The sequence below is a fragment of the Alosa sapidissima genome, chromosome 7 (genome assembly GCF_018492685.1).
Source record: "Alosa sapidissima isolate fAloSap1 chromosome 7, fAloSap1.pri, whole genome shotgun sequence".
NCBI lineage: Eukaryota > Metazoa > Chordata > Actinopteri > Clupeiformes > Clupeidae > Alosa > Alosa sapidissima.
Window position 1 is genome coordinate 24,330,114 of NC_055963.1, and position 25,383 is coordinate 24,355,496.

General features: G+C 42.1%; 1 protein-coding gene across 10 annotated transcripts; it reads right to left on the minus strand.

Moving 5' to 3' along the window:
- Positions 1–25,109, minus strand: csde1 (cold shock domain containing E1, RNA-binding). Of its 10 annotated transcripts, none has more exons than XM_042098499.1 (24): positions 24,954–25,109; positions 21,770–22,541; positions 16,953–17,167; positions 15,874–16,072; positions 15,505–15,614; positions 14,417–14,503; positions 13,901–13,998; positions 13,608–13,689; positions 13,212–13,340; positions 12,760–12,885; positions 12,095–12,310; positions 11,718–11,858; positions 11,013–11,051; positions 10,548–10,721; positions 10,177–10,188; positions 9,685–9,699; positions 9,050–9,157; positions 7,657–7,832; positions 7,400–7,512; positions 7,046–7,165; positions 6,606–6,781; positions 2,772–2,935; positions 2,263–2,395; positions 1–1,929 (listed from the first exon to the last, which is right to left on the minus strand). In XM_042098499.1, the coding sequence occupies exons 3-24, from the start codon at positions 17,145–17,147 to the stop codon at positions 1,882–1,884; spliced, it is 2,661 nt and encodes an 886-aa protein (XP_041954433.1). In that variant the 5' UTR covers positions 17,148–17,167; positions 21,770–22,541; positions 24,954–25,109; the 3' UTR covers positions 1–1,881. The 10 variants fall into 10 exon arrangements, with proteins under 10 accessions (XP_041954433.1, XP_041954428.1, XP_041954435.1 ...); XM_042098494.1 differs by having other exon boundaries at positions 15,448–15,614; XM_042098501.1 differs by lacking the exon at positions 16,953–17,167 and adding an exon at positions 18,462–18,786 and having other exon boundaries at positions 15,448–15,614.
- Between the last annotated feature and the right edge of the window lie 274 nt (positions 25,110–25,383).

Here is a 25,383-nt window from a genome sequence, read left to right on the forward strand (position 1 = left end):
TTCTTTTCATAAAACGTTTATTTCAATTTTTTTTTTCATTCAAGACCATTAACAAAAGTATATAGGGGAGACCCCATATGCAGTTAAACTGGAGCTCAACATTCTCCAGCTTAAATTCAACTGACAGACAGCTCCATGTGTCTTCTGAAGCACAGCAAATCCCCACCAATGCCTCTTTAACCACACTTATTGAAATCCTTATGATTTTGGTGTATTTTCTATATGATCTTCAGCCACCCATTCCTTTGTTATTCCTCATTATCAAAGTCATGTTGTGATGTTTACATTTCCCACTAAGCGAAAGCACACATTACATACAGTATATTTTTCACCAACCAGAGTGCATACTTGTGTTATTTCTACTGGAAACAGAAGCCATCCTATGATTGTTTTTTTGTTTTGTTTTATTATTTTTTTGCGGTTGGCTGGAGTTTGAGGATATATCTAATTTTTTTTTTTGTTGTTTCGTTTATCATTTTAGGCACCTTATTCTTACTTTAGTTGTTTTATAAGCAGACATTTTGAGTTTAAATAGAACAGAGAAAGCAAAAGATGTGCAAAGAAAAAAAAAAAAGTACATTGTATAAAAGTACTGATGAATAAAAGATGCCATTTGGAATTCTGCACCTGGGAAAGGAAGGTCTGGATAGGGGAACCTGGGAACACCTAAAGGCATCAGAATGTTCCAGAAATCCAACCAAAATCAGAAACTCAAAACCAAACTGAAATGAGACGATCGGAAAAATATAATAATAATAATAATAATAATAATAATAATAATAATAATAATAAATCAAAATAAATCATTCACATTGTTTACAAAACAACAAACATGAGCATTGACCTCATGACACAGTGCTTCCAGGTCAGGGGTCAAAGTTGACGAGGGTCAAGGGGGTGTTAAAAACTGCTCTAAAAACTGAGCAGGGAGAACGCGGCTTCCTATGCATAGAATCTCACGCACAATCGCTTTGCTTTGATTGATCTATGAAAAACACCCAAATATGGGATATTAGTTACAGGTGAAAAAAAAATGTATAGAAAAAAAAAGAGAAAGAGAAAAAGGATGATTCTTTATCTTTATCAAACACATACACGCGCACATAAAACTGACAGGTTTAAGCAGGTGCAGATTTCCACACATGGAATCAGATGAGTTTAGGTTGAGAAGAACACATCACCAGAGGAGACTACATCACCCAGAAATCACAGAGGGAGCAAAACCCCAGGCAGAGCAGTTTGTCTTGCTTTCGTTTAGTTTGTTTGTTCGTTCGTTCGTCTCACGAGACAGGTCTCCATTCACATTTCTCACCCCTCTCATTAACATTTCTAAAACACCATGTCCACAATTCACTCACACAGACACACTCACACCCAAAAACACTCAAACACACGTGCGCGCGCACACACACACACACGTGCACACACACACACGTGCACACACACACACGTGCACACATATACATACACACATGAAACTGAATCTCCATTAGAGCACAGTAATAAGCTCTGCAGTTTGCTAGTAGACCACACATAAGAGAGGGAAGGCTAAAGAATTTTGAGGGGGGGGGATGGAGAGGACTGAGCTCCAATGACTGGACAGGGACAGGTGTTATGCATGCCAATATGCCAAGCATCTGTAGTGTGTGTCTGCAAAATGTCAGGCTGGTGTGTGTCTGCAAAATGTCAGGCTGGTGTGCATGTGTGTGCATGTGTGTATGGAAGTCTGCATGTGCATGTGTGAGTGTGAGAAAGAGAGAGGGTATATGCACACAGACACTATATATAAATGACTGCCAACCCAAACCCTGTCCTTAGCCCGATTGCTCCTCTCCAATGATATTGGTTGGAAAAGGTAAGTAGGGGCGGGGAAAACAGTCCTCAGTCGATGACACCAGGCTGACGTGGCTTCCTCTCAACACTGAAGCCCTGATGGGAAACAAGCAGAAGTACACGTGTAAGAGCCTTTGCCCTCACAGGGTGCCAAATACAAATGACAGGCAAAGTGCTAAGTCAAGCAACGAGCAAATGGTCTCATGCATAAATGAAAGCTATGATGTAGCGTGTGGAAACATCGAATTGAACCACCAGTGTTTGTGCTTAGGATCTTGCTCATGGCATTAAATGATCACATACATTTTGCCTGTATTTTTTTTAATTAGCTTAGTTACACCATCCACAATCAACTAAAAACGGTGTATGCCGTGTATACACTCTGAGAGGCTGTGCCTTGTCACACGTTTTTGCACGAGTAAATGTTACCTTTGAATTGTCAGGTCCACGGGGTTGCCTAACGATGACTAAACGTGGGGCACTGGTGTCGTCCAGAGTGATGCTCTTCAGGCGGTTTACCAGGCGCTCAGGGCGGGGCGTGGCCACTGGTTTGGGGCCCTCACTGTGTGGGTGTAGACAGACCAAATATCAACACAAGCACCAACCAACAGTCAAATCCATACAACCATTTATCCTTCATCTAGTCATGCATTTATTAAATCAATCCATCTGTAAGTCCACTTAACAACTAACTAATAGTAAAGCATGGCATTGTACCAATTTTAACCTTTATACTGATGGCAAAACTATACTGCTAAAGCCTCAAGGGCTGATTATACTACAGCTGTAGGACCAAAACCTCAACACTTAAAAAGACAAGACATGACAAATCTTGATTAAACATTAAATTACCATGATCGAGGAGAAAAAAATAAATAAATAAATAAATAAATAAATAAATAAAGACCTGGAGGAACCTTTTTTCCAGCCTCCCTCACCTGACTCTGCGCACGTTGCAGGCACTACACTTGCCGGTGCGCTGGTTGAGGATGACCGAGAACTCCACCTCGTCTCCCGCCTGCAGCTCAAGGCCGTCTTGCACCTCCTTCACGTGGAAGAAGAGCTTCTTGCTCTCGCCGACCTCATACGTGATGAAGCCAAACTGCAACAGAGCCAACATAACATCAGAAAAAGTCACATTAGCTTCCTTGGGCAAAACGGCAGGAACTAGCCACATTTACATGGACACTTAATTCGATTAGAAGCGGAATAACTGTACAATCGGAATAAAAATTCTCATAAACACCTTAATTGGAATAAAAATGCCTGATCCGATCAGAATTTTAATCGGAATGAAAGAGGTGGTGTAGTCCGTTCCTATTTCGATTGAACAGCCATGTAAACGGTCAATTGGATTGCCTGCTGTATCTTCAAGGAAAAGTAGGCAACAACAGCTATTCCGATCAAAGATTTAGCTCGAGAGCATCGGAGCACAAATTTTTCAATCGGAATGACAAAAAAAAAAAAAAAAAAGGGTCCATGTAAACGTGGCTAATGTGAAGAATTCTTATAGGGATATTATATATATATGTATATACCGTATTTTCCGGACTATAAGTCGCTCCTGAGTATAAGCCGCATCAGTCAAAAAATGCGTCATGAGCAGGAAAAAAACATAAGTCGCACCGGACTATAAGTCGCATTTATTTAGAAATGTATTTCACAAAATCCAAAACCAAAAACAGAGACTATGTAACTGGATTATTGAGGCCAAAAAGATTAATGAAGATGAAGGAGTGAAGGCAGCCAAGAGGATGGCAGGAAGGTAATTGCAAAGCAAAAGATTCACTGAAAGAAAATGCCATGAGGTGCACCAAAATGTATCTAAAATGTGGAGAATACAATGCAATCAAGCATTTTGGGCGATGTGGAGTCACAAGCTGGCAGCAGATTAAATGCTCATGAGAGAGAAAAAGATGCAGTTTAAGACGTGACCGAAACGATAGGCCTATAGGCCCGACAGTAATTGTAAAGCAATTTACAAGAGATTCACTGAACAAAAATGCTGATATGATACATGAAAATGTAGCTAAAAATGTGGAGAATACAATGCAATCAAGCATTTTGGGCGATGTGGAGTCACAAGCTGGCAGCAGATTAAATGCTCACGATAGAGAAAAAGACGGTTTTAAAAGGACGTGACCTAAGCTGAGGCAAGCCATGGCAATAGGCCCGACGGTATTTGTAAAGCAATTTACAAAAGATTCACAGAACAAAAATGCTGATCTGGTACATGAAAATGTAGCTAAATCTGTGGAGAATGCAATGCAATCAAGCATTTTGGACGATGTGGAGATACAAGCTGGCAGCAGATTAAATGCTCGAGAGAGAAAAAGATGCGGGTTTAAATTGACGTGCAGACCGAAGCTGCAGCAAGCAGGTGATATTTAGAAATGTATTTCACAAAATCCAAAACTAAGAACAGACAGACTATGTAACTGTACACATTGAGGCCAAAAATATTGAGAATTCTACAGGGAATGTTAATGAAGAAGAAGGAGTGAATAGTGGGAATAAATAAATAAATAAATAAATAAATAAATAAAAACAATAAAAAAAAAAAAAATCACTGAACTCAAATGCTGATGTGGTACATGAAAATTTAGCTAAAAATGTGGAGAATGAAATGCAATCAATCATTTTGTACGATATATTGGCACAGGCTGGCATGCAGCAGAACAATTGCTTGGCTGGCCACCTCCGAGAGAGCAAGAGAAAAAAAGATGCACATTTAAAAGGGTCTAAATTCCAGCGCGGAATTGCGAATAAATTATTACTTAGTATTGAGCATAATAATAAAAGTCCCGCAAATCTAGCCATCATAATGCGAGAGATTCCCACACATTTTACCCTGTACCCTGTCTGACATTAATATAATAATGGAGAGGCCTGAATGCGGGAGTATTGACGGACCAACTCTGACTTCAATTGAACCCCATGCAGACACACACACACACACACACACGCAGGACCACTTTGGGGGTGCCTCTCGTTCGTTGCTCTCTCTCTCTCAGCAGGATCGGTCACCGCTCAAGTCAAATTATAGCCTAGGTGCTTCAACATCAACCGCTATCGACAGGAAAGGAAAACAAACATTTAGCGATCAGGAACCGTCAGGAATTTTGCAAATAGGCTACAGAAGCATGACCGCCTAGGCTATAACGTAGAGAACATGGATGACTTCTCTATTTGACGTTCGATTGCGGACGTGAACAGACAGCTAGACACGGAGCGCACATAGGCCTACTTTCACTTTCTGTGCATATTCATTACGTGAAAGATAATTAGTAGCAAAACAGCGATCAAATATTACATGGCAGTGCGTTTTGTTTTCAAATGTTTTCATGCATGTCTAGATAACAGGTGAGGAATGTTTAGGAGACTCAAAGCACAGCACCTTTATTTGGCCATGGCTTGTATTTGAGTCAGCTATAATATAGTCCTTTATTTCTTGCGTTTTTTTGTGAGACATAGGCCTACTTTTCGTTTGGAGCGGCATGGGTAGGCTATCAAAAGCAGATGTTTAATTTGAGATTTAATTTACGTTTGGACTGTTGATTATATTGCTAAATATCGGGACTGATGACCACTGAAATCTGTGGGGTATTTAATGGCTTACTATTAAGTTTCATAGTGTCGGGAATTTCGATTGCCATCCACTTATTGCAAGATAAGGTATCCGCGCTTTCATTCATTCGTGTGCTGTGCTGCAAGGGAAACCTTATTCCGTATAGCCAAAGATGTCTAAGATAGCCTAAATGTAGTTATTTTTTAAATTATGCATGATTTACTTTTTTATAAAATTCATAGGCTGATGCCTGGCAGCAACAATTGTGTTTAAATGTAGGCTTCAGCCTCTAGCTCAGAAGGGTGCGGCATGTGACTAGCTTGAGAGCAATGAGAGCAATGTGTTGGAGACTCATGGTGTAAATGACTTTTCATTGGCAACAATACAAAATATTAAGAAGCGCTCTTTTATGAGTTACATTGAAACAAAATTATACTGGCTTTTATTTGTCCAAATCTGAGGCCCGGCTATAAATAGAATCCCTGCCATAATTTGACGATTTAGGTATGCACGTGTGTTTCAGGCGTAGCGCAAGCACTAATCTCTGACTGAAAGTGCACAGGACTTGTGCATTTGAGAGCCCTCTCTCGCGGCTGTAGACGTAATGTTTCACGTAGGGTTCATGTCAGTTAATATAAATTAACATTTAAAAACATGTTCAATTATATATTTTTTCATATATAAGTCGCACCTGACTAAGTCGCAGGACCAGCCAAACGATGAAAAAAAGTGCGACTTATAGTCCGGAAAATACGGTATACTCTTTTGATCCCGTGAGGGAAATTTGGTCTCTGCATTTATCCCAATCCGTGAATTAGTATGAAATATGAAACACACTCAGCACACAGTGAGGTGAAGCACACACTAATCCCGGCACAGTGAGCTGCCTGCAACAACAGCGGCGCTCAGGGAGCAGTGAGGGGTTAGGTGCCTTGCTCAAGGGCACTTCAGCCGTGCCTACTGGTGGGGTTCGAACCGGCAACCCTCCGGTTACAAGTCCGAAGAGCTAGCCAGTAGGCCACGGCTGCCCCAAACCAAAGAACAAAATAAATTGGGTTATTACAATAAATATGGCAACTTGTTAGCCTGTATAATACCATGCAAAATTGTGATGCAATGTAATCACATTACATAGATCCACACATGCGGCCTCGTACACTTTTATACACACGCGGAATTCGGACAGTATAACGATCTCCGGTACCTGATCTTTAACACTCTCCACTAGAGCTAGGCGCTGAGGAACGATGTGGCAGGCCATCTTCTGCCCGGTCTGGGCCACTGTGCAGAGCTGGAACTTCACCATCTCCCCTTTCTGCAGGCAGTCGGCTTTGCTGGTCATGCTAACGATGCCAAACGGATAGCTTTGCCCCTTAGTGCCTGGGAGACACACAGTTCCGCTAAAGTTTTGTCATACAGCAACACATGGCATTTATATAGCACTTTTTCAAGACAGCCAAAGCGCTTCACAGTGATGGGAAAACCTAATTTAACACCACCAATTCAGGGGTTGTGACTTGATTGAGGCTGAAGGGCCATTTATTTTTTTGCCATTATCGCTACAGTTATTGTTCTTGGTGTGAATGGCCCTTAAACAAAATCTACAGGAGTTGTTTTGAAGTGAGATGAAGTAGGATGCCTTACCTTCCTCAGTGACCTCAATAAGCCCCTGGTACTCAGTCTGAGATGGGTCCACACTTCGCAAGGGGCGAGTCACTTTACCCAGTAACACTGTTGTCCCCACGTCCTCCCCAATACTGTTAACTGTGAGGGCAGAAAGACCAGAACTCAGCAAAGGCATGAACACAGAACAAGAAAACTAGACAGAAATACATTGCAGGTTATGAAGAAAATCACAATCCAGCTATAAAGTGGTCAACAAGGCACTAGACATTGTGTGGGAGATTACAGAGGAAAAGAACAGAAAGGACTGAGTGAGTGAGGCAGGTGGGATTCTGGGACAGCGACAATGCAGAAAGAGCTTTCAGCTCTCCTTACCAGGAGCCACTTTGGTGACCTTCTCGGCGCTAACTTTGTTTCCTTTTCCCTTGGACAGTGTGTATTCCACCGTATCGCCCAGTTCCAAGCTATCCACGTCGCCACACATCTCACTAAACAAACCAAATTAGCATTATGACCACTTTCACCTCACTACAACAGTAATACTAGATATGACAGATTTATATTTCTTTCCAAGATAATACTTGTTCATGTTTAGTAACTTCCCATGTGAAGTTGTGCATGAGCTTAAGTACCTGTAATGAAAGAAAATCTCCTGGTCATGATTGGCCGTCTCAATGAAGCCGAAGTTGTCCTTTAGGGTGGCGACGTAACCGAGCAGTCTCTTGGAGTTGACCGAGCGGTTGAGAATCTTGATGGAGACGGCGCTTTGCAGACCAGTTCGCTTCACTTCACTAATACTAAACTCCACCTGCAACATAATTCCACAAATCAGATACAGTCAGCCAAAACACCGCTTAGGAGACATCAAACAAAGAAAGAACATAATGCACTGCTCACCAGAAGGTAAGGATTTGGTGCAATATCACTGGTGGACTCAAATGTATGTTGTTTATATGCATTTGGTGGATACGCTTAATATTTCCTGCTGGCAGGATCAGCCAAACCACATAGATGACATACAGTAATGTGCGGCTATTAATCGTCCCACATACTCGACGCACCCGACCAGTAGCGTGACAATGTGACGTCACAGAAGCGCCGTAACCATTTATACTCGGGCGTGGTGGTCGCGACACTAGTTGCAATATTCTCCTGAACAGAGGTGTCGCTGTTGTGAAAAGACTAACACTAACTACGTTACACAGCAGAAGAAGCTGCAGTAAGAAACACTAGTAGCTACCTAGCTAGCCTCTGTGATGGTACTTCAGACTTTGGTTGCTACTATTCACAACTACCATCATCATTATCATCTAGTTTCCAAGGTGTGTGCACAGGTAGATAGATAGATAGATAGATAGATAGATGGATATATAGATAGATATCTTAGTCATCCCGAGGGAAATTTTAATAATTTAAACAGTTTAGTTAGCTGGCTAGCTAGCTAGCAGCTGGCTGAGTTTGTGTAATTTCCTGAAGTGGAAAGAGATTTTGTTCAGGCCTTAATATATATCCTTTGTTTGAAAATAAATCGTTTCTATTCTTTCCTCTTAATTCAATGTGTTGCAACTCACTGGTAACTTTGTTAACTTATCCAGCAAACTTTTAAAAATTCACGACTGTAACAAAACACTGCAACTCTGGCTTGCCCTCGAACTAGTCCATCTTCCTGTTTCCGCCTTGTCGTGCTCGTCTGAAAAAAAATGAGTGGTGCGCTACCTCGCTTCAATCCTGGCGCGCCAGCAAGATTTACGTCATTTTGACGTCACGTTGTCGCGCTACCGGTCGGGTGCGTCAGGTATGTAGAAGCCCTTAGTCATGTGGCACCTAACTAGCTTGTTTGGGATATTTTGGCCACGTCGGATACCATTTTTAAAGATAGCAGCATCCCGCTCCATATATTTTTGTCTAAATTATCTAGCCAAGCACTGGTCATTGAAATGAACAGGGCTGAAACATCCCTCTCTCCAGGTTTAATACGTCCATGCTGCTAACACACATTCTTCCCAGGACTTCCCAGTTTCCTACCTTGTCTCCTTGCTGAGGGATTGCAGCTCCCTCCAGGTCTTTGATAAAGTATGCTACGGTCAGCTTCACACCGCAGTCTTCATAACCGATAATACCTTCTTCAGTATCCTGACAAAACAACAGCACAACTTCATTTCAATCGTCAGCATGTTGGGACACATCAAACAAACATTTGGTCTTGGACAGTCTGTAAACACCAGAGAGAGAAGACGGGGCTCTCTGGCAGAGTGGTGCAGGTGAGCAGCCAGCTTGTGTTTGACGGCTGAAAGTGTCCCGTAAGTACAGGTTAGCCACGACAGGCTGAACACACCAGCGGCTTTGGAAGGATTCCCACAACGCAGTTCGCAGTCGCACTTTCACACTCACACAATCTATTCACACACCAAGTAGAGTATTAAGAGTTGTATATTCTCTAGTTGCCCGAATCCCAATTGTGTGTTAAATAGTGTTAAAAAGGCACAGTGTCTTAGTTTAAAAGTAATTAATAGTATGTTATATTTTACAAAATCACACGCTCTCTAGTGGTTTGCAACTACATGGGCCATTCCCATTAGTGCATGTAATGCCATGCCACCATCTCTGTTGAGAGATCGCATCACAGGTATGAGCCGTGCACACACTCACAGGTCTATTACCTTGTCTACTTTACCCTTCAGAGACAAAGACAGAGAGATGGCAAATTAGAAGTCTGAGCATTTCAACAATGCTGCTCTGTACTGACTGACCATGCGCGTGTGTGTGTGTGTGTGTGTGTGTGTGTGTGTGTGTGTGTGTGTGTGTGTGTATATATATATATATACACAGGGATGGAGTGTGGCTGGTTGTAATAGCCCTACAGTGGTGAATGGGGTTGAAGAAATAGATATTGTAGCAAAGGGGCAACTTTCACACAACATACTGAAGGTAACCAATTTATGTTCATACCAAACAGTGTGAGCAGGTTCTGTTTAACAAAAGAATTTGTTGTTTGAGGGTTAGCCTGTCTACTCTTCTAGTTATAGGAAAGAAAGAAAGAGTAAAAAAAAAAAAAAAAAAGAAAGAAAAAAAAAAAAAAAAAAAAAAGGCATTTCAGTGAAAGGCCTGACCAATGAAGCGGTAATAACAGCATGCACAGAGAGGCATCCTACCTTGTCTTTTTTCTAACGGAGGAGAGAAGTGAGACCCAAGAGGGAAAGGGGAAAAAAGTAAAAAGTATTAGGAGTGAAGAAAAAGAAAAAAGGAAATAGAAAAGAGAAAAACGCCTGCACTGTCTTAATTATAAGAATCCATAAAAATATATTTTTTAAAAGTTTCTGCTGAAAGGCCTCTGAAAAGCTAACAGAAAGATGTCCTCAACAGCACGACACGGAGAGACAACAAACAGATAATACAAAGTGAACAAGCCAAGGTCTTGCTTCAAAAAAAAAAAACAAAAAAAAAGAAGAAAAGAATGAACAAACCAACAAAGACACACTTGAGGAAGGGTCCCCATCATGTCCCAACCCTTCCCCCTCCTCACCTTCTCCTTAGCCTTGCTGGGGCTGGCGTTCTTATTGGCGGCGGATGAGGCCGGCATGGCCTCCTTCTCCACCTGGCCCACAAAGCGCTGCTCCGATTGGACGTGAAAGGACACGGTTCCCTTGGGCAGCTTCTTGATCCGCACGGCATGGTTCCGCTGGGCAGACAACATGTCCTACAAGAACCCGCAATGGAAACTTTATTTTCATTAACCTAATGCCAACTCATTTTCCTCACAAACTGACATTAACCTTACATGCTTCCATTAACCTAATGCCAAACTACTCATTGAATTACCATGAGTTTGCTTTGCTGATGTTTTATGGGGTGGAAGACACTGAGAAAACACTGTTGGGTAATTTACTGCCTTATTTCTTACCTTGCTTGGCCAACTCACCCTGTCTTACAGTAGAAAAACCTGGTTTTGAGCTCTCATCATCTCACATATCCTCACAGACCTGCTTACCTTATCTGCAAGCTCCTCACTGCCTGGCCTGACCTCTTCCTGTCAAGATACGAGACTGTAAACATGTCACCTGCTTCAAAGGCATCTGAAAAACACTCTTGGTCAAGTCGTTGGGAAGGCAGGACCTTGAGCATCTCCCCTGCCAGGATGCTCTTTAAGCTCTTAATGGCCCCTCTACACTGCCATGTCTACACATCAGTCTGCACCCCACACAGTGATGGTGACACACTTCAAAAGCAGCTCTGGGCACAACACCGTCTATCCCAGACACAGAGGTAGGGGATCTTGTTCAAACAAGTGCCGTTCTGTGGCTGTACATTTTTTTTTAGATTTTTTTTTTCCAACCAATCATGAACACACTTGATGAAACCCATTTGTCATTTAGTAACTGCACCCAGCCTAACTGACTACTGGGTTATGTTACAATGGGTGCAATCTGGTGAGAATGTAGTCAGCCTGACAACCAGGCACCACACAGGCCCTTTGTGTGTACAAGAACCCTGTCCCTGCCACTGGCCCTGTCTCTAGATATCAGTCCCTTCTCAAGTCCTTAGTGCCAGAGCCAGGTGTATTGGATCGTGCTCTTAAAGAGATGCCCCTGAGACTCATTACCTGAAACAGGTGACATTTCTACTAACATCACTAAAGTAAAGAGAGTAAATCTCCAGCAGGACAATGGACAATGTTCCATTCAAGCGGACTCACGGGCACAACGGTGAACTCCACTTCGTCAGAGATGTGCAACGGGCTCTCTTCCAACACCTCGCTGAAGTGAAAGAACATCCGAGCGTCCCGGTCCACACACTTGATGAAGCCAAAGCCGTCCCGCATGGCAGCGATCACACCCTGCGTGGTCAAGGTGAGGGACCAAACACACTAGCCTCAGTCCTCTAGCATCAGGAGCTTTCACGGCACTAATAAGCAGCTACAACTCCGTAAGAAAACGACAAAAAAACGGATCTACACAGGTATCGATCCATTTAAACAAACGGATCTACACAGGAATCAATCCATTTTAAACTAAAAAAATGAGACTATTTTTGATCCAGAAGATATGGAAGATTACAGGGGGGGGATCTTACCATCTCTCTTGACTCCTTAGTAAAATGGAAGGTATCGGGGAGGATCTCAATGTTGGTGGCTCTTTCCAGCTTGTCTCTGCGGTCCACAGAGATGTTGAAACGCACATGATCGCCATCCAGAAGGGTCACCTTGGACTTGGTGTCCTTCTCACCAAACGGAAGCTCCTTTTCAGTGAAGTTGACCCTAGCACTAATACGTCCAGGCAATGGATCATTCTGCAGAATAGAAATATATTGAGACATTTTAGATACTTCAAAGGTATAATAGAGCATAACAAGGCAGAATGTGACGCTGTGGTGATTCTGAATATACTCATATTGACTATTGGCTACTGGGGCTAACAAGCAGGGTTTAACAGTGTATATTGCAAATAACAATCATTTGGTAAATTACCCGTTTTGAAACCGACAAAGCCTTTCAAACTATGGGGATATAACCACACATTCACAAATTACACAATCAAAAAACGAAATGATCAAAATCCTACAGCATTGCTAACTTAAATCTTTAAAGCAGTCACCTTCAGTGATGTGTAAAAAGATAAATGCATGGCTATTACAATATAAAGCAAATGTAATATGCCTGACTAGCCATAAACAAATCGTTTCAAACACCCCTCATGTGCCAATGGCACTCTGCTTCATCAGGCCAATAAATACCACACCTGATTCTTGGTAGGGACCTTCGGTATGACTTTGGCGACAGTTCCATCAAAGTGCTCTATGCTGATGTCCTCAAAGATAACCGTTCCCTGAGGGAGCAGTCTCACGTCGGTGGCCACCTCCTTGCCCTGGTAATAACATTACAGAATGGAATTCAGCGTTCAGCTGACAATGCTGACAATATAAAAAGAAATCCGCTATACAAACATACTAACGAAAATAGTGTTACAAGCAGCCTGCCACATTACTTGACTTTTGACACACCATATAAATTGATAATTAGTCTTTACTCATATTTACGTTAGTAGAGCAAAGTGAATATACGTTTGAACTTTTTTGAAAGTTCCTTGAGAAATTTCATGCTTTTATGTCTGATGTGTAACTATATGCTGCAGGAGCAAGATGTATAGGAGCAGGCAAGTTCACTGCACAAAGATCACATGTAGTCCCATACATTTCTCTCTTTAATGGTAAATTCCACATCATCCCCAGCTTGCAGTGCTTCAAGGTCTCCCTTGAACTCGCTGTAGTGGAAGAAGATCTCCTTCACCACGTCTCCACGCTCGATAAAACCAAACGCCTCCTGGAAAAGTGACGGAAGGGTGAAACATCAATATCAATGATGACAGATTCTGAACTACATAGGCCTAATGATTTACTCTTAAAAGTGTTTTAAACAAATAAATGAACATTTATTCTATATTTGGACATAGCATAAGATGGTAAAATACAATAAACCATAAATGTCAATAATAAAAATAAAAAAATAACAAAACAAAAGGTTTTCAGGTTTACAATATGGCAGTGCCATATTTCTCCATGAATGTAAATGCGCAAACTATGAATTTACCTTAGTAGCACAGACCACTCCCTGGCACCTCATTTGTTTCTTCTTGACCAGAACAATGTTTCGAGCGCTGACTGCGCCGGTACTGCCAACACAAAACAGGAGATGGGTTAGAGAACACTGGTGACTGAACAACTGACCCACAGACTGACATTAGAGAGCACTGGTGACTGAATAACTGACGCACAGACTGACAAACTGATAGCCTGATAGATAACTGTAATATATTTCCCTGGACATTTCTAGAGGTGAAAGAATGAAGGACGAAAGAGTGGATGGATGAAATCCAAACATACTGTTTATTAGTCTCCATGTAAAAGCTGACTTTGTCTCCAGTGTCAAGGTGTATGTTTCCTTCCACATCGTCAGGTGTGTATGTCAGGTAAAAAACCTCCTACAGGGTGAAGGCACAAACAAATTAGCACCAAAAATTAGCTCACTCACAGGTGAAATACCATCTAATAAAAATAAATGATCTTAGACGGCAATTCTTAAATATGCATCTACAAAAAATGCTTTATGCAAGCAATCTTACAGTCGGACTACACCAGGTGTGCAGCTGAAGCGCTCAGTTAGCGAAGCGTAAAAAATAATTTTAGAAGACTTTCAAATTTCACATCTGGTTCAGCCACTTGCATTGTTTACAGTGTAAGAATTGTTGTGGCATTCGCTCTGCAAACGGAGCGTATCAGTTAAATGCCTGATGTAGCCTGCCTGTAAGACAGCATGTGGCGCAATATCAACATCAATGTGCATTTTAAAACAGACAGGAGGCCATGAGATGGCCGCTGGCCACTCAAGCCATTACTCACCCCATTTCGCTCATAGCACACACTACCAGTGGGCATCTGACCTGGTGCAGACTTCCCATCCAGATGAGTTGGTATGGCTGAGACTACCTACAGACCAGAAACCACCACACAGGAAAGCATGGGTTAGACACCACAGACTACACACATACAGATGTATAAATGTAAAAAAAAAAATATGAAAAATACAAAAAGGACAAACTGATAACGCAACACAACATGAACAATGCCACTTGATGAGCTTGATAAGATTGTCTACTCTCCACAATGATATCCAATTTGATGCCATGTGAATTTGCTTAAATCAAAACCATGCAAAGCCCCAAGTGAGACAGAACATCAAGACATCACAAAGTCCAAGACGCTCAGGCCCATTGTAAACCCAATTTAGGCTGGGGCAAATACATGGTAGATAAATTAGCTTTTTTTCCCGTCTGCATAACAGCCTTATGCAGCTTTAAACTATAGTTATCCCCCAGAGATAAAAAATACTTTATTTCTGATTGGCTGTCAGGGAGCTATTATATTCAATTCATCAGGGCACCTATGAAGTAGGTTTAGTCCCGATTCCATAGCAGTGCTCTTTTGAATGGTTAATTCAAAATAAATAACAAATATAGTAAACAACATTTGAACTAGGAACCTTCTCAACAATGGAATAAACTGTAACCAAGCTAACTAGCCACCATTATCACGGTCAGTATCCAAAGGAAGTAGTACTACAACTGAACAAGTCGGCTTCTAATTAACCTGAAATGGAGGCAACCGGGGGATAAACAGAATGACTGCCTTCGAGGTGTGCGGATATACGGAATTAATGTTCTTTGCCTCCGCCTCGTCCATTAATTGCATATATCTGGACACATTGGCGGCCATTATGCCTCACATATACTGTAAGTCTGACATCAGATTTACAATGAGCCCGAAAAAACTACCAAACAGACAATCCACCACACAAACACACACGCACTCCACATACATAAAAACACAGACAGGACAAAAAACAGAACCAAGAGTAAAATGTGTTCCTTAACTGGATGTATATAACCATGCAGCTTAGTAATGGGAGAGGCGTGCAAGTCAGGCCCCACCTGCCCAGAGATGCGCTCCTCAGGCAGCACCTCAGGCTTGATCTTTACCAACTTCACAGCTATGGGCTTGCCGGTGCGCTTGTCAAGCGACACCTCAAACTCCACATCATCTGCAAGAAGGAAGGAGAGAAACAGATGAGGGTGAGACGACTCATACTCGTTTGACTCATAAATGTCTGTACACCTGGAATGTGATTCATTCTGGAATATACCCAGTATATGCTCATGATTAATTATTAACTATGAGCAATAAAATGATGCTTCATATTTCATCAATATTGAGAAAACAAAATAAAGTTAAGTTACATTTAAACACATAAGACAACCCACACTTCAACCAAGAACCCCCACCCGCCCCCGACTCCTCACCTCCTATCTTAAGTTCCTGTAGGTTGCCGTTATACTGGGAGCAGTGGAAGAATAGCCGGGCCTGGCGCTCAGAGCACTGGATGAAGCCGTAGGATGTCAACAGCTTCTCCACTACCCCGGTCTCCCGCATGCCCACCCCTGAGCCATTAGCAAAGGCAGTGTGGCCATTGTTGTGAAGCAAGCTCGGATCAAAGCTCATCTGTTCAAAGGAGGGAAAAGGAAGGGGTTGAGATGCTTGACAATGGGTGTTGAAGCATGTTGAAGCACTGGTCAATTTCATTCAATAGTATTATACGGTCACGGTATGAGTGGATATGACCAAATGAAAACTGGGAAATATAGATGAGGATCCTCTTTAAAATTTTTAAACTAATGAAAAAAAAAAAAAAGAGGGTTCAGGATGTTCCCCTGGACAACACTGTGGTCCTACACCAACAATTCTCAAGGATCCCCCACCCCCCCCCCCCCCCATATTACAAAAAAGGGCACACAGGATCAGCTCAAACAAAATGGAGTTAACATTTATTTGACTGACCCACCGAGCCAACAGATTTGGCCACAGATTTCCAGCATGGTCTGCCTGCTCCACACATGAACAATGCAAACACAGTTGGCTACCCTTTCACACGTCTTCATGTTGAATCAGCTCATACGGCTTCAGCCGACAAAACATGCCACACCACGCAGTTCTAGTGTGTTCACCACAAATTCAGCCATTGTTTGACATGCACGGATTATCTTTAGAGCTGCATATTACTGTTAGCAAAAAATGATGCAAACAATTGTTGACACATGCAAAACCCAAACACCAGTCCAATTCAAAGACACTGGTAAGAGAAAGAGAATTAACACTAGTCACAATCAGAAGTTTCAGATTCAATTGAACACCACAACTTGCAAACACAAAGCTTTGTCTTCACACCACGGACCAGCAAAAAGACCAGTTACGCTCCAATTGATCCAAATCTCTGGGTGGAACTCATGCAGTTAGCAACCAATCGAAAACCAAACTGTTAAGCAAGGGCACTCGTGAGGGTGTCTAGGAGGCATTTCAGACCTTCCACCTCATGCCCACTTACTGATCTTGGGAACGTAGCAGTCCGCTGCCGCTTTTTGCCCCCTGCTGCCCGGGGCGTATGGCAGGACATAGAGGCCGAACGAGGGATGCGCATGGGGGTGGTGGGCATTGCAGGGGCAGGGGCAGAGGTGGTGGGGGATGCCGAGGCATGGGCAGAAGAACGGGATGTAGGCGGTTCGGAAGAGCCCCGCTCCATCTTCAATACTGGGGCAAGTTCTGGAAGGCACGGTCAAGGTGGGGCAAGGTGGTCACTTTACAGGACCTCATACTTTTTCACATGCGAAAAGCTGACTGAATGGTTGGCTCCCATTCAAAATGTGCAAAGCAAACAGTACAAGGTTTTGGGGAAAGACCACAAACACTTTAATTTATAAAAAGCCATTTGCCCATCTTTCATTTCAACAACTTTACTCTACTGAGACACCTAGCTCCTGATCAGCCGAAGGTAACAAACTACAGTAAGAAAACTTCTGAAGTAAGAAGACTTCTGATCTTTCAGTAACCACAGCATTCACTGCAACTTGTACAACCTCAGAAGAAAATCCCACCGCCTGATTGGACCCCACTCAGACGAAAGTAAAAGTATAGCGATCCACTCTCCTTCGCAAGGATGGCCAAGAGGAATAAGAGGGCTAACCAAACGTGGCCATGGGGAAATTGAGAGAGAATGACTGATAGAGAGAACACAAAAGGGGCATTCCTGAAATTATAGCCTAAGGACTACAACAATGTTAAGAGAGGATAGGAGAGGCCGTTTACTAAGTCTGACTAGAGGGGAGGTGTTTAGGTGAAAGGGCCTAGACCAGCCTCGACCATGTGCCCTCAGAGATAATCGCTTTTTGAAATTGAATACCTCCAATCATAGAGTTGAGACTTAACTGTAAAATTTTGTCCCAAGTTCCCTGACAAAATTGCAAATGTATATCAGTCATATCTGTTAATTCCTAGGACAGATTCTGTCTGTAAGACTACTGAATGTCCATAAGGTGTTGACCACTGAATCTGGGAGATCTAACGTTTTTCATTTTGAGGTTTAAGGACAAACTTATTTTTAAACCATTTTTTTTTTAAATAAATGATTTAAGGCTGACCACACATGCACCCACCTGAAAATATGAAAAGTACAACAATACATCCTCAAGTTTGAGGCCCCAAATTCTTACCAACTGCTGTGTTGGCGTTAATATTTCAATGTTTGGCTGGGCACTACAGTAAACTGCTGTGTGGATACCGTTATAGGTTGTCCTAGCACATCCTTCCCTTCCCGTCCCTTAAACCCATTCCAATCCTGAGCTTTCGGCCGGGCCGAGGCCAGTCTCTGGGCCCAGTGGGATGGAGAGGTTTGGCCAGACAAGAGCAGCAGAAGGGAAGAGGGCGGAAAAAGTGACGGAGTGTAGGATGGGGAAGGAGGGAGGAAGGGAGGTAGGAAGAGAAGGAGGCAGGTGGAGAGGTAGGGAGTGGGCGGTTGGGGACTGGAGGGGAGGGGTTTCGGGTGGGAGGTGAAACTTACGGATCGGCCATACGGGGACAGGCTGAGTCCGACGGGGGAGTTGCTCAGGTCGGCACTAACAAACGCAGTGGGTGGAGACGCAGGCAAGGTAAACTCAACAAAGCCTTTCCAAGGACTGCCCATATTGTTCCATTAAATTCTGGTCTCTCCACCTTTCAGTTGATTTTTTTTTTTTTTTTTTTTTGCTTTAAGTGGATGGCTTGTTCGTTAAGGGTACCCCAAGACGTGATTTTTTTTTCACTCTTTCTCTAAAAATTTCAATAGGTTAGTTTTTTTTTTTTTTTTTTTTTTTCAACTGACCAGCCAAGGCCACACCTCTGGATTTCTGCAAAGGTGAAGAGGGAGGGGGAGGGTGGGGAGGGGGCACAAATAAAAGGGTGGGGGAAGGGGGGAGGCAACAAGAACAGCCATTGAGCAAAGCGGAACAGTCATGGTAATGGACTGTGGGGTACTCAGAGGTAAAAGGTCACTAGAGTTAACACAGTGTAATGAACCCTCAATGGGACACTACTGAGGATATATTGAATCAATCCAAGCAGTAATTACCCATAATTCATACTCGACAGCACATCATTTGTCCAAATAACTAACAATGTCTGGGGACAACTCTCAGAAATGTTGGCATTTGACGGAGGTCAAACGAGAGGCAAGCATTATAGACTGTTACTTTACAACAGTCCTGCTGGGAAGAGCAGTCCCATTCCGTATTATTCCATATTAGGCATATTGGATCTACTTAACAATCCAAACTCCAAGCATCCTCTAATTGTTTCCCGTCCACATTAAAGCCAAATTCATCTGTGGTTGTCCCCTGACAGTATTATACATGCCTGGTCCCTTGACACAACTACCCATCTTGAAAATATGTTGGCCATTGGCCACTGATATATGCCCATCTCACAATATAGTGAACAAAGTTATTCTGAAGCAAACTCCATCACCATATGACTAGCGATATTAATTTTGTGCTAGAACCCAGATCCCTACCCCTGGTCTCTATGCATTTAGTGGATCTGAAATTAATCAAAAACCTTTGAATCTTTGTAAAATGCATGGCTTTAACAGAAAACATTTGCGGTTTTATTTTGAGTTACATCTATTCTGCAAGCACTGCTCAAGTACTCTAGGATGGCAATCTAACAGGGTTAGTGATGCACCGATGTGAAAATTGTGGCCGATACCGATAACCGATATTAATTTTGCTGTTATGGCCGATACCGATATTTACCGATGTCGATATATCTGTATAGAAAACACATTCTTATGATAATCAAATAAAGAGCTATTTTCCAAAATGCATTTTCTTAAATAACGTTTCAATAGCCTACCTTAGAACACCAGAGGATTACAATATAATAGAATATATCTGTATTATTTTATATCCTGATATAAAAAGAGAGAATACTGAATGTCTGATATTTATGACAGCACTTTATGCAGATTAGCCTATAGGTATGGCACACTATAGGCCTACTATTTATATTACAACTCTCCCTCTTTAATTCCGCTGTGTGGTTGAAGCCTGGAAATATTGTAAACAAAGTAGCATAGTTGGCTAGCTTATCATAGTCTACTGATTGGACTGTTCAGTTTCCCCATGTGTGTTTAAGTTTAAAGGTAATACTTGTTTTCCTTGGTACAGGCACTTTTGGGAAACATTGGTATTGAGATGATCAGTCAACTTGAAACCAAGAGTTTTAAACAAATATGTGCAGCATGCTAATGTTGCTAAGCAGATTTGATAGTAATTTAGCTAGTCGTCTTCTATGAGTCCTTGCTTTCACGATTGTAATGTTTTATTTGGATTGCGATGGCCGAGTCGCGGCGTGTCCATTGAGTGAGCGAGAGAGAAGGGTGTTGTAAAATGGTGTTGCGGCTCCTTTAAGAGAGCTCCATGTGTGTGTGGGAAGCTGGGAAGGAGGGAGATAGAGTGAGGAAGTGTATGTATGCGACTGGAGCAGAGAGTGTGGAAGTTCAAGTTGGAGTCTGTACACAGTGTGAGCGGTGTTACTGTCCGAAATAAAACTCCATAAAGTTCAGCTCGTGTATTTTGCTCATCAGAAATGGGACCGTAACCCTGACGTTATTCTATCTTATAACATCGGCCCTCGAACAACGAATCTCCCCTGCGTTTCTGACTACGGAGATGTGTGTTGTTTATCCGGCCGCGTAAGTTGCAAATCACTGCTAGACACTAGAAAGGGTGTGTCGGTTCTGCCTTTTCACACCGCTACACAGGTTTGTGGATATGAGTGTTGCGATTTCAGTTTTGAATCGCATATCGTTACAGCCCTATTAAATTCCTATTACGACCATATAACTACATTCTGCCTGATACACAGTTATATTTAGCCTACCGCGAGAGATGTAGTGCTAGGCGTGACATGACATGCAAGCCAGCCATCAACTTGACTACAAGCAGCGCGATACAACGCAACGTTTTGAAAGAACTTTTGTCAGATGCCCAGTGTCTTCTTTCTGTCAGTCTTGTTGCCCTGCTATTTTAAATAAGAAATATGATGCAATAGAAGGGCATATTTAACAGATTCAGTGTAGACAGATAACACGCTTGGATCGCTACACACACGTCAAATACACAGGAATGATTATCGGCCTGTTCACATCGGCCCTATTTTGACATCGGACCGATACCGATGTGTAAAAAAATGACCATATCGGCCCATATTATATCGGCGGCCGATATATCGTGCATCACTAAACAGGGTCATGCCCTGGAACATCATGTGAATATGATTCTGTTCCTATCATAGGTATGTTATATGGTTACTTTATTTGGGTTTGCTTGAAGCTCACAATCACATGCCGAGTAAGCATGAGTGTGAAGGTGACTGTTGAGAACAAGGGACATTAAAGTGTAATGTTGGAGAAAGGCTGGCCAGTGGATGTATATGATGCACTTCCACATAACACAACCAACCAGCTCTGGTCTATCTACCATGGCACTTGAAGGTTCTATGTGCAGAATGCCTTCATAACCCATCATCTATCACTGGTGATATTGTGCTGGGGTCAAAAATGGAATATTCCAAAGGGAGCATGGAATACTCCTAGGCTGAGGAAGGGAAACCGTAAATATTCATTTAAAAAAAAAAAAATGGTTGGCTGGTAGGCATGTACCAGAGCACACAGGTCCATACAGACCTCCAGCATTTGGTTTAACACAAAAATTAGGAGTGTTATAGAGAGAACATACAGTACAACTATGTTGGTAATACCTTATATGATTCACTCACTCATGTCAACTGTCAAGACTAATGACAGTGAAATTGAAACAAAGGGACACTTACCTTGAGGTCTCGTTGTGTTGTTCTGTCTTGGGACACCAACCGTGGCACTGCTATTGCAGACTTTCTGTTCACAAACACGCACACGCGCACACACACTCGCTTATGTCAAGTTTTCTGGCACGTGTTCAAAAAAAAGTTGCAAAAGCAACAACAACAAAAAAAAAAAAAAGAGACAAAAAAAGAAGTTGAGGAATTAAAAAGGAAAATATATAAAGGCCAAATGTGAGGACAGCCGCTACGCTTCCCACAGCAAAAGAAACAGATCTAGTACAGAGAGAGAACAGATGAGGAAGGGACAGGAGGAGGTAACGAAAAGATAAAACGAGCAGACAGCAGCCCTCTCCGCACCCCGGATGAGAGAGGTGCGGTGAGGATGAGAAGGGCTTGAAGCAGCGTTGGGACGTGTGCTTTGTCAAAGCTGTTGAGTAGGCACAAACTTCTTGTCTCAGATCAAGTATTGTCTTTGCAGGTCGCTTTTTGTTGGTTGTCGTCTGTGGCTTAGGTTCGTTGTTATTTTTTTTTGTCTTCGTTGTCTTCTTCAATTTCTTGTTTCAGTTGGGCTCACAGATCTTTGGTTACTTAGTCTGGTTGCGTCGGTTTTTCCCCCGTTTCTATTGAAGTGAAGTTGTTATCCTTAGTCTTCGGAGTTTCGTTGCACCAGTTGATTTACTAACTTTTGGGATGTTTTTTCCTTGAATTGTTACTTCGGTGTGATCTGAACTTGAAGTAGCAGTTTCAGGTGGTACAAAAATCAGTTCTGTTTCACTTCATACTGTCAAAAAAACAAAGCAAAAACCAAGATATTAGCTGACAGCCTTAAACAGAATTGTCTAGACACACCTTCACTTTCTCAAAGACCATAACACCATGATTATGCCAGTGGAAGATGCATGAACTAGTACTTAGTGGAGATGGTGACAAATTAACAACATACCAAAGATCATAACCACTGTGGTTACAAAGTATATAGAGTGGCAGAACATGACACGAGGAACAAATATAAACAGAACTCCCACAGGTCCTTCAGAGCAAAATTACACATCTATTGTGTGAACAGAACCCTTGTGTTCTTTACCCACAATCCCCCACCTAAAAATAAAGTGTGTACAGCTGCCCCCTTCTACTTGAGCACAGGCCCCTGTTTTGAAGGACCAGCTGCCTTGATGCTCCCTGTTAGGCCACAGATCAACAAGTCGCTGTGCATACCAGCCGGTGTGAGAGGATATTTATGGAGGACTGCCGCTCACTGCTGACCACTGTTTAATTTCACCCTGTTGATGATACACCACCACCCTCGTGTGTGTGTGTGTGTGTGCTTACTAAGTGTGTTTGAAAAGTATGACGACAGTTCTGAACAGAGCTTTGCTATTTGATAGCCTTCATTTATTCAATTTCAGTTAGTCCTGTTTTCTTTCAACTAGCTAGAAAGAAAACAGGCTGTCAAATGACACCTCGATTAGTTTTGTAACTAGTAGCAGAACCACAGCATAAGGCTCATACGCATTCAAAACAAGGCCATGGAATGGGGTCAAACTCACAGCTAGGGAATGGAGTCTTAAAGGAGAATCAAGCCAAGCCATGATTTCCATAATTAAAATGGATTAATTAATCATAAAAGTCTACATAATAATAATTAAACAAAACTACAACGAACATCACCTAACAGTTGCTTTCGGATAAACACATAGATATGTTTACAATATTTGAAGGATGCCCATATTCAAGGCCCAATTTAATAATATAATTTGAAAATATACAAATGAGAAATTAACAGTCAGGTTTACAACAGCGTTGAAAACATGAGGAAAGGGTAAATGGTTAACTGAAGTGGGGCAAAGGTCTGTGTGGCATTTGTAAACATTTGCTTCAGCGTCAGACCCTGGACAACATTCAATTTCAATACTTTCCACACACAATATGCACAACATATAACAAAACCTACAGTACGAAAAACACACAATAGCATTGGAGAAAGTTGATACGCTATACTGGCTAACAGCATCAGGTCGGAACCTCAGAGCGCGTGTTTTCCAGCTGCCCGTGACGCAGTCAAAATACAGCCGCATACCGAGTCCGCCCACAGGAACCGAATCGGGATTGGTCGTTTTAAGTGCTGACAATGGATTAAAAGATTCCTTAAAAGTAATAAACTCACATGTCAAGGCAGACGCAGCCAACATTACAAGATTTGTCGCAGAAAGCCACTGTAAACTACTGCTACATTCGGTAGAGACGAGTACATATTTTGCTTGTGTGCAAACAACTAGGTGCGAGAGTTGCAACATCACCCTAACGTTACAGGGTGCTGCGCTTCATGAACCCCACTGAGGCCAAGAGCAAAGCAACGGGTGATCTATCTATAAAATACGACAGACCTATGTTAGTTTAGTCCTTAACATCGTGACATCAAATCATTTCACTTCAAACTAAACCATCCTGTGTAGATGAGATTTAAAAACGCACCCTAGTTTCTTTCCAGTCTTCGTTGGGTACATTTAAATGTTCGACTAACGTGTATAACCACGCTAGCTAGCTCCCTAACTGTTGTGCGGGGCCCCTAGCGCCCAGACTAACGTTAGCCTGCTAACGTTGTCTAAAATGAAGGGGATTAAAGTGTGACAAACGGTCATAGGTGATTTTATAGTTGGGATAGGACGGTAAAGAACACGCTATTGTTTGCCACGCTTGTTAAAGAAACAAACAACACATTTAAGCCTTCAAATTTCTGCCTGAACCACAAACAAAGGAAATCAAAGAAAGGGATCAGTTCATCCAGTAGATAGCTAACGTTAACTTAGCCTGCTAGCAATCACAGTGCTCACATGCTACACAGCGTAGAGAGAAAAGCTAAGCCAACACGACAGCTAACGTTGTCGCTCGTGTAGACACCATGAAGTCAATTATATTCGACGCAGTCCTTCAGATATTAGAAAAAAAAGGATGATTTCTTCCAACACAAATAGTCAACCTTTAGCTAAAACTAATACTATCGTCTTGATTTATGATGGAAAATGGAACCCTGGAAACACTGCCCCCACCCAGGCCTCGGCGTCTTGGAGAAATAAATAGTTATTTTCACATTATTATATATCAACAGACTAACATAATCGACAAGCAAAGTGTGACCTTTTCCATGAGTAAGTGTAAAACACGATTTATAACGATTAATTCACCAAAAACTCACCCCAACAGCTTTCAGCACTGTCACCAGCGCCGCCATAAGCAGCACGGCACATTACGTAGTGAGAGAAGCTGCGACGTCTCGCGATATTTCCAATGTGCGTTTGCATTCCTGGATTCATTCTAGTAATATTCCTGGATATCGGTGGTTTGTTTAATGCTGTTAAAATTATTGAAAAACAGATAGTCAAATCTCCACAGCACAGCAGTCAGAGACGGTTAATTAGCTCCTGTTCTAAGATATATTTGTTGCAATACAGTCTGTTATGAAATATCCCTGACAGCACAATGACCCAATCTAGACTACGAGTTCACAATTTTTTCTATTCTAACCATTTTCTCATTATGCACAATAGCCTAGGATAATTCTGAGTCTTCTAAATGAGTTATTATAACTGCTTCAAAAAAGGCATGTGGAACGAATTATATATATA

Excerpts from the sequence above, each read along its gene's own strand:
- csde1 (XM_042098494.1), bottom strand. The coding sequence starts at position 17,147 with ATGGAGCGGGGCTCTTCCGAACCGCCTACATCCCGTTCTTCTGCCCAT. Across the intron at positions 15,615-15,873 it reads ACAGGAACTTAAGATAGGAG|ATGATGTGGAGTTTGAGGTG; the intron begins GTGAGGAGTCGG and ends TCCTTCTTGCAG. Across the intron at positions 13,690-13,900 it reads TACATGGAGACTAATAAACA|TACCGGCGCAGTCAGCGCTC; the intron begins GTATGTTTGGAT and ends TTGTGTTGGCAG.